At 44.0% G+C, this 10,138-nt stretch overlaps 1 protein-coding gene across 1 annotated transcript in view; it reads right to left on the bottom strand.

The window, feature by feature from the left end:
• Positions 1-9,584: 9,584 nt before the first annotated feature.
• plppr5b (phospholipid phosphatase related 5b) overlaps positions 9,585-10,138 on the bottom strand; it is a 43,077-nt gene continuing 42,523 nt past the window's right edge. The window contains exon 6 of the mRNA XM_076291245.1: positions 9,585-9,614. Coding sequence (XP_076147360.1) covers positions 9,585-9,614 — 30 coding nt within the window. The remainder of the gene's footprint in view (positions 9,615-10,138) is intronic.

Consider the following 10,138-nt stretch of genomic DNA (forward strand, 5'->3'; position numbering starts at 1 on the left):
ATGTCACACACGGAAACCAAAAGCACCTGACGCCACTAAAACCTCCGTCCAGATGATGGAGAGAGAGAGAGGACTGTGTGGAAGACACCTGCAGTCATTTGCTTTTCTAATTGCCACTTTGAATAAATTCATTAATTTTTTGTACATTTCATGAAAGTGTCAACGTGGTTTTGAATGGCAACAGTATGAAACAACATTACTTTTAAAGCAACATTATGGAGTTTTGACCTACTACATAAAAAGCACGGAGGAAAAAACATGGCAAACACCGCCAACAGACCAGGTGGCACTGTTAAAAGGCCTGCTAGCATACAGTAGGCTACCCTGTGTCTTTTGGCCATATAGATAGCAATGTCACACTGTGAAGGGTTATTTTGTGGGGTACAGACTACAGACCATAGCACCACATAGTTAATTGCCTGGTGCACTAGTGGGACTGATTCTTTATCTGTCCTCCACGTCTCATCAAAATTAATTGCCAAAAAACACACCCCTGAAAGTGGCAAGGTGTTGTTGCATGGTGTTGGTTGCATGTAAGTTATTGCGTGGTAATGCTTAATTATTGCTTTGTTAATGTTATATAAGGACATGAGTATTGTTAATTGACAGTAAATAATCATTTCCATATTTAGCATGCATGAATTATCATTTAATCCTGTTCGGATAAAGTGTTTGTGTTGAGTTGAATTAATTATAAGGTGAATTAATCATGTTGAGTCATGTTAATTGAATGTAAATATGACAATTCAAATCTTTTCTTTAAGTATTATCCTGTTTTTCAAAACGGTTTATTTGTTTGTTCTCTCCAGTGGATGTCTGTTCATAAATTATCTTCAAGAGACAGAAAGTCAAAAAGGATTTATTGACTGCTGAATTTGACAGCAAATGAAAATAAGTGAATAATTGAAATGCAGGCACTTGAATGGCACTCATGGCAGTACCATATTGTTTGAGGTAGTTAATGCTGTCTCCTATCTCCTATGCGAAATATACCTTTCAGCCTCAGATTCTTGTACTTTTAAAACTTAGTTTAGATTGCAGCCCACCCACTCACTTGCTAATGGCAAAGTTTTTTTTTAATTATTATTATTACTTTGTGTAAATTGTGTAAATTATTCTGAACAGAAGACGGAATCAGAGAAATGAAGTCTGGTGTAGACTGTAATCACTGAAATGACACATACCCACATGCATTCACAGAGAACACCTGGGTAGAGATCTGTGCTGTCCATGGGAAGGATTCCAGGATGACCTCAGTGGTAAGCTGTTCCCAATCCTATTCATGTCCAGCTTGGATTAAAGCACAACTCCAATCTATCAACAACCTAGGATCTATTTTTGGATGATAATAAGCGTAAACCTTTATTGGAGACCAAAACTACACTAATCAGAGTAGTTTTGGGAACCGGAATATGCATTTGCAACTAAATAGCATATACCAGTAGTATAGCCTTTGGGGGCAGCTTTGCTACTTCAAAGTAAATCACTCTTTTAAGCCATTAACTAGGTTCAAATAATCATTTCACATCTATGCTACTATGGAGAGGGTCTCTGCAGACAAACTAATGCATTTCTGCCTTTGTAAGAAATGCCATAAAAAAGAACAGTCTGTGCAGTCAGTGTATTACCTTTCTATCATTCCGGTCACCGCCATCTTGCTAAGAGAAGTCAAGTGGATTACTAAATACAGTACAAGCCACTGACAGTGCCAATGGACACAAAAGGAGGAGTTCGGTAATCAACCTGTACAGACTTCCTTCTCACAAGATGGCAGCGACCTGAATAATAGTAATAGGTAATGGACTGACTCCACCAACAGTCTTGTTTTATGCTTAACATGTCAAGTTGTCCTTTAATTTGTAAAATAAGAAACCAAACAATCCACATCAAAGAATACAAAGCACATATTTCCACAAAATCAATAGAAAAGTTGTATTTGAAGAAAGACAGAAAGAAGCTGCCAAGCTGCCAATCAATCCTACACCACATTTCTTTAACGTACATAATTGCAGTTGTGGTCATAGATTTCAGCTTGGGGGCCATATTTAGGACTCAGTCCTTGAACTGAATCTGTGGTAAGAAGTGTTCAGGTAGGGCACCCTCTCCATCTTTCCTGGAGGAGGGAGGGGATTAAGGAAGGAATGACGCAGTCTAGCAGGCTGTTTAAGAGCTGGGAAGATGGCTGTGCTGCTGACATCCACAACCACTGTGCTCCTCATGTGTAATTACAGCTCTCATTCACCTGCTGCTGGGCTGGAAGACATAGACATGGAGGAGTCTGTAAGGTTAGCATGAGATGCCAGACTCAGAATCAGTTCCACCATGAGGGGCTTAATCAACAAGACTGGAAGCTCTGCTTTCCTGATGTGAGATCAAGCTTGCCAGAGAGTTCCCAATCAGACAGACCCCAGGTACGAGTTACGGGATGTGAGTTTAACAACTTCAAAATCCTGTGAGCATTGTTAAAAAAGGATATTTATATATTTATCTGTTTCAAACAAACAAGTGAATATTCAGCAGGAAGAGGAGTGTAGAGAGGGAGCCTTGGGTGTGCACCACATGGTGGGGGGATTTGAATTAAGTGCGCATCACTGCGGGCGCAGGAGACAGCCGAGATCAAATCAAAGGGCTTGAAATGCGAGCTGATTGTGCAGGGCAGGCGACGAGAAAGCACTCGAACACCGGAGCTGACTAAAGTGGATGTGTCAGCGAGGGGGGAGAGAGAGTGTGTGTGTGTGTGCTCGTGGGCCCAAACTTTGTAGCGTGCCTCGGAGTCCACAGTAGTTTCCCCTCGGACGTTTTCATGTCGCGTTAGCCGGGCCCACTTCAGCTGACCCAGTGACTGGGGTCGGAGGCTTCAGCAGGGTGATGACCAGAATTAGAGGTTGTGTTACATCATTGGTTACATCACGTTTGGAGAGAAAGACTTTGTGTGAGTTTAGAGAGTGTACATGTACAGTACAAATATCAATTACTCAACCTTGTGTGTGTGTGAGTGTGAGTGTGAGTGTGAGTGTGAGTGTGTGTGTGTGTGTGTGTGTGCGTGTGTGTGTGTGTGTGTGTGTGTGTCTTTAGTCCATGCTTCATGCACACACAATGTATCTCTAACTACACATACCAACTCTTCCCCCGTTGAGGGTGCTGTAAGTGATGTTGTCATACTCACCACTGTTAAATGTGTGTGTGTGTGTGTGGAAGGGGGGGGGGGGGGGTTGTTCTGGAAGACAGCCTGGAAGCCCCTCATCGATCAGCGGAGGTTGGGGCCTGACATTTATAGTTCTCGGCTGTGATTTATCACCAGTGTGACGGGGCCGGAACCTCTGTGTCGTGCAGAGCACTCTCCTCCCTGTGTACACCTCCACGCCAGAGGACCATTAGTCCACTGAGCAGGGTCAGCTTGGGAGAGGTGCCAGATTCACCAGGGCCAGCAGGACGACTCAGAACAAGCCAGGGGCCATGTGGGGAAATAAGTCCAGAGAGTAGTTTGAGAGAGAGAGAGAGAGAGAGAGAGAGAGAGAGAGAGAGAGGAGGTGTATCCTACATAACATAAGATGTACTTTATATGCTCAAGACTATTAAATAGAGCACACTAAATAAACTACAGCACATCATGTGTCATGCAATGGTATAGATGAGGAGATACAGAACATCAAACATCATATACTTTACCCAGACCATAGTCAGATAGTCAGAATAAAATGTTAGACTATGTGTGTGGGTGTGTGTGTGTGTGTGTGGGGGGGGGGGGGTGATGTAAATGTGACAAGCTGTTGTGCAAAAGGCAATTAAAAGTAAGTAGACTGCAAGATTCTAGCAATGCCCTATGAGCCAATTGACCAATAACACTACATTTTGCACTCAGTCATGAAAATGGATCCTTTTTAGCTATAAAATGATGCTTCTAAAAATATGCAGAAAAAATTGGCCAACAAGCCAATGTTTCTCTGTGTACATCCGTGTATATTTGGGTTTTTATTGAGGTGTGAATATAAACAGTGGCCTTGTTGAGAAATAGGGGGGACGAGGTTAAGTGGGATATGCCTGTAAGTGACAGACCTTGCCAGCTCATCCATTACTCTTTTAATGACAGAAACATCTCCCAGCTCAAATGATCCATTTTCGCTTGTGCCCCCGACACCGTCTTAGCTCCTGCCCTTGGATACTCGCTGAACCTATTTTCGAAGGCGCTCACGCCTCGGTACATGCCAAGTGCCGTGACAAGATTAAAGTAATTCATTTTGCTGTCGGTAAACACCCCAACATTTTCCTCATTTCTCGCAGATGAGAATGCATTTCACGGCAGCCGGGAGTCTAAACTGCAGGTCACGAATAAATGCAGATATGTGGACGAGAGGAACGTTGTGGTATCGCGTCGTTTATCCAGGGAGCCCGTGGCACCATGGGAGCGGGCCAACACAGCAAGCGAAAGCAGCCCGAGACGAGAACTCCCTCCTGGGAAGGCTCAGCCCCCTTCGCCCCCTTCCAAGCTCCAGGCTAAGTTGTGGAAAGCGAAGCCGCTGAGGTCACAGAAGCCAGACCGTGTCCAAACGTATCGACATCTGTCCCGGGACACAGTGATGCGTGAAAGACGTGTCACCCGTCCTCTCGGCCAATCCCAAGGAGGCGTGTGGCGACCGGAGCAGACCTTGCCACTGATAAGATGGACCCCAGTTGTCTCTCAACCATCTGGGCCTGACAGACCAGCACCCTGGCGGTGTAAGATGTTCCCAGCACCACAGGACGAAGCCGAAGCTGGCCACTGGGGCTCTTGTGAGGCCAGCCCTGGTGCGGTAAAGGCGTGTGGCACGCGGAAGGGGCTAGAGATGTGCCAACTGATTGCTGCCAAGCTGCCCCGTCTGCGGGCGCCATCACCTGGCCGCTGTGCAGATGTGGCCAGGCTAATGTCGGGGCGGGCACGGGTGCGGGCACAGGTGCCAGGTGGTCAGACGACGTGGTGTCCACCTGTCTCGGAGCGGCTGCGCTGGGGTCCGGTGGCTCCTGCTGCTGATTGCTGTGTTTGTGCCCAAACAGCGGGAGCTCACACACCCCACCAGCAGCAGGACAACACACACACTGCGGCAGGCAGGCCGCTAAGGGGACGATGCAGCAGAGAGAACCCCAGCCAGGCTCCGACGGCGGCGCTGAAGGAACTGGCCATGAATCTGGGCACGATCCAATCGGAGTTCCTAGCGGCATGGATGGAGAGGCCTGACCAAAGGTGAGTCACCACTTCACTCACTCCACATTTGACATTTCTCCTTAACATGCACCAATACTTTTCACCCACACAGTTATGGTGCCATATCCCAATCTACTACAGTAGTCACTGTTTTGGGTCTCACGACTGGTACAAGACTATCATTTATGTGTTCTATTCTCTAGTGAAAATGTGTTTCCTGTGAGCAAATACTGTCATTAAGTCCCTGTGAAAAGACATGTTTGTTCCAGCTGCAGCAGTGATGAAAACAGGGTGGAGAGTTAGTCTCGCTTCTCAAATGTGTTGCTTCTTTCAGGACAGCAGGAACTGCATTATCATCCTGCCTCAATGTGATGGTCTACTCTGAATACAGGCTGATTTTAGACATGTGCAGAATACAGATCCACTGTATTATAAGTACAGGGTTTTCTTTTACATTCTGTCAGGTACCAGAAGAGCATTAGGTTTATTATAGCATCTGTTCAGGTGAGAGGCTAGTGAAAGTACCGACTGACTTTCCCCCAGTGAAACCGGCTCCTCCACATCCTTTTGAAAAGCAGCCTGCCATTATGTGCAGTCCACAATTAACACCCATGGCAACCAACTGTGTTGTGTGCGGGGCTGCTAAGCACTGTGGAGAGTGAATAACAGCATGGGAGCGTGTAAAAAACACATGGAGCTTTGAGGACAGCTCCTTAAAAGGGGAAACAATAGCTAATAATCACCCAGCAAGCCTTTATTGACCGCAGAAAACAACATAACACATTTAGCCCAACATAATACAGTGGTCACAGTGTCCTTGAGCACAAAGCATGAAGAACACAATAAATGGTGCAACACGAGACGCTGTTGTTACTCGGTCTCCTGTTTGGAGAGCTGAGGGTTTTGGGGGCTTGAAGCTTGTTGTTGGTGGTGTTGGGGGGGTTAAGGGTGGGGGCACAGTAGCAGACTATGAGTAAACCATCGACTGACTTACAGCTAGGGCGTAACACAGCAGCGGGCTGTTCTTTCTCTATGTGCTAAAGTCAAGCAGCTACGACATTATGAGAGTAAGAAGAGAAGGAGGAAAAGGAGGAGGAGGAGGAGGAGGAGGAGAAGCCTTTCAGTCGGCTCTCGTTCTGACCCATTCTCTCAGCACCAGCGGCCACAGGTGCCGTCTGACTGACAGTTATAAACGAGCCGCTCCTCCCTGACTCTGCCCCCCCCCCCCCCCGTGATCGGCTGTTTGTCTGTTTGTGTTCCGCAGCAGTGGCCGTGTCAAGCGGCAGATTGGTCCTTGCAGAGTTCTTGCACATTGGCCTCGATGTCACCAGCCAATAGATTCGCCCGGATCTACAGGACAGTTCTGTCAGAGCCTTCAGGAGCCAGAGAATGCCCAAGGCTAGAGTGAGGGACTAATCAGTAGGCCTAATCCATGCTTCTGACCTGTCAGGTTTGCATTAATACATGCAGTTATTTTGGATAAATATTTATTATCCTTGTGCAAAGCTATAATATGAGCACTGTTGCATAATAATTTGTATTTGTTATATTGCATATAAATAATATTCATTTGCAATGAAAAACTGTTAAAGGAATATGTATTCTGTGTGTACTGCATGACTGAAGAAATGATAACCACAGCTGTTTTGGTTTTGTTTTTTATTCAAAGACTGAAAATGTAGTTTCCTCTACAGTGTAAAAGGTCATGGGGTTGATGACTGGAGTTGTTCTTTTATTTATTTTTTTCTTTAAAAAAAAAGAGTAAACTTAATGCACCACATGGAGACAAGGAGTAACCAGACAACCAATACCCATACAAAAAATATAGATATAGAGTATAGAACCATTAAAAGAGCTACAATAACAACCACAGCAGGAAATTAAGAAAATTAAGTAGAAATAACAGATTAGAAAAAAATCAAGATCAAAAGGCTAACATATTTAATATCACAACTCAACATTTCTGTACCAAGTTGTAATAAAAATGATTAAAAAGATGAAGCATGTATAAGTGCCAATGAATATATACTTTTTACATAAATACGATCGAGAAACCCATTTAAAAATAAATAATTGAACAGTAAGACAATGCAATCCATGAGACAAAAAAACAGAGGATGGTGATACACTGTTAGGCTCATAGCAACACAAACTCACACACATCCAGGCACACAAACACACACACACACACACACACACACACACACACACACACACATATGTATACACATACACCAACAATGCACCAGTGTAGTGAATGGACAATGAGATCCAAAATAAATAATATCAATATGTGCAATCCATACACTATACACGTCTTAGTTATTTGAATATAATACTGTTACAAGTACTGTAGGAGGTGCAATACACGTGATGCAAATTTGTGGCGAATCTGAATCTTGCTGATAAGCACTTCTTGAAGCAGCATATTTGCAGATGGTTGTTTGTTTTTGCTGTGTTGTTTTGTTTTGTTTGCTGTTGATACAATAGCTGGATCTTAAGTGTTGCTGCCCATGAGAATAGAGTGTGATAATGACCTCAGTGTGAAGTGCACTCAGCGGGAAAAAACTACAAAAATATACCATTTAGGGACCAAGAGAATAGGAGCATGGGAGAGGAGAGGCTCATCAGACGCTTCTTCACTTTGCTTTGTTTTTTTCTTCTTTTTGTATATTTGTCTCGCAAAGGATTTATTGCTCTTCAAGAGAACTGACCACATCTATGATTTCATTATATGTACTTTGTACAACAGCAAATTGCACCAAATTTTTTTCCTTCAATTTTTGATTGGACACGGCAATTTAGGACTAGCCTATATACAAAGCTGATGAACCACTTCATATGAATTTGAAACCATTTCACGGATCTTCACAATGTCGTCTAATGACAAATTGTGGTACAGCAATTTGTCTTTGATGATTTAAAATGGATTCTTTTTAGTGTTTTCCTTCCTATGACCTGAGGTATGTCAGTTTGATACCACAAAAAACAGGGAGGACGTGTTAAACACCTCAACATCCAGTTCAGTCTCAATCTACACGTTTAACAGCCATTTTAACTTTGTTGCCTGTCAAGTAAAATCCAAATAAAACAAAACTGTTACAGACACGGTGTGCGATCTTCAACAAGGACTAAATCTCAATTTTGGCCTGTGAGTCATTAAAATGACATTACAACACACTTTTGTTTTTGGTTATACTGATGTTAGCCTAACGAGGAGGGACTTCTTGTAAGACCTTGCCTTGATTCCCTGCATCACTGACACACACTGAACCTGCACATATACACAAGAGGAAATATCCAATTCTCCTCTGGGGGAGAGAGAGAGAGACAGAAAGAGAAAGAGAGGGGGGGACAAGAGAAAGCGGGACAGAAAGAGACGGGGGGTAGAGGAGAGCTGGTGATTGTCTGTACAGCTGATCCATCCTTCATGGTTCTTCCACGAGACGGACACACACAGCAAGGGGGCACAAGGACAGTGGTCTCCACTCTGATTGGCCGGCTCGGAGACTTTGAGCGTGCCGCATGTGGTTGTTTACTTTGCTTTGTGCCTTGGTTCTATCAGCCAAAGCAGGAGTCAGGAGCCAATGGCCCAGCTCACATCAATGTCACACACACATACACACACACACACACACACATACACACACACACACACACACACACACACACACACACACACACAATAGGCTTGGTGTGCCTGCCTCGTCAAACTACACACGCATCCGTCCATTTCATCAAGGGATTCTTTTTTTTTATCAGATTCACGACCATTAGCTTTAAAAGCTTTGCATTTGTAATATACGGTATTTATAGACAGATCTTTAAGAAACAAAAAGTCAAGCACAATATGTACATAAAAATAAAAACATTTTTCCATTTCAAATTGAAATGCACTCCAACGTCCAACATGAAAACAGAAACAGCTGGATGGGGCAGAAGGAATGTGACAGATATGCAAGATTAATACTGATTTGCCATTCAGATCCATTCACATTTTCTTGCTCAGCGTTAAAGAGAGCTGTTCGCAGACAAGAAGCTGTGTTTTATGATGGACTAAACAGATGACCAAGTTTAAAGTCCACAAAAAAACCTAATCATACAGCATGTGTACATGTAGGTAGCGTGGAGGCCGAGAGTAGACCCGGTCAGCCATTTTTCTTTTTCTTACATTTTTTTTTTCATTTTGTTTTGTCGTCTTTGTAAACACAGTCTGTGAACAAACACATATCTAAGGATTACACACGCATACCATCTGTAAGGATGGAGAGAGGGATAGTTAGAGAAAGAAAAAGAGGGAGAGAGAGAGAGAAGCGCAGGAAAGCCAATGCTGCACCAGGACTATGAGGACTGGACGGTGAAGAGCGTGGAGGTCCAATGGGTCTGCCACACGGCCGACTCAAGGTCATGTGACTTCAGCGAAGGCGATGTGATTCTGTAGAAAGGGAGAGAAACAGAAAGGCCGACGTACAGCAGGTCAGCACCAGAAGAAGAGAGAAGAGACCCTCACACGCTTGCATGCTCCAAAACAAATCACACAGGATCACAGCTTGGGTTTTAGCAGAGGCGTAAACATCGAGAATCTGTAATTCCTTTTTCCAAGCTGAGAGACCATGTTTACCCCCTTCATGCTCAAACAGGCAACAACATGTCACTTAAGCGAATCTTATTTTTGATTTTCTTGTGGATATGTATTAATTCTCTCAGACAGAAACTACTCGGGCCCAGAATGCCACACAAAATTCAGGCGCACAATATCCTCCGGGTAGCTATTTTCTTTTTCTTTATTAAAAAAATGTCTTGCAGAAGCGGTTTTGGCCGCAAAGCAGGACGTAGAAGAGAAATAGGATGGCAGTAAAAAAAAGGACCGGGCAGGGGACAGGGACAGGGTCATGGGGTGAGGGTGGGGGCAAGGAGCGGGTTTTGTGGGTAGAGCAGGGATGAGTATTTATTTTCCAT

The sequence above is a fragment of the Alosa pseudoharengus genome, unplaced genomic scaffold (assembly GCF_046254945.1).
Source record: "Alosa pseudoharengus isolate Yale_2024_CS ecotype anadromous, Long Island Sound unplaced genomic scaffold, YU_APseudo_1.1 YU_APseudo_1.1_scf_18, whole genome shotgun sequence".
Lineage (NCBI taxonomy): Eukaryota > Metazoa > Chordata > Actinopteri > Clupeiformes > Clupeidae > Alosa > Alosa pseudoharengus.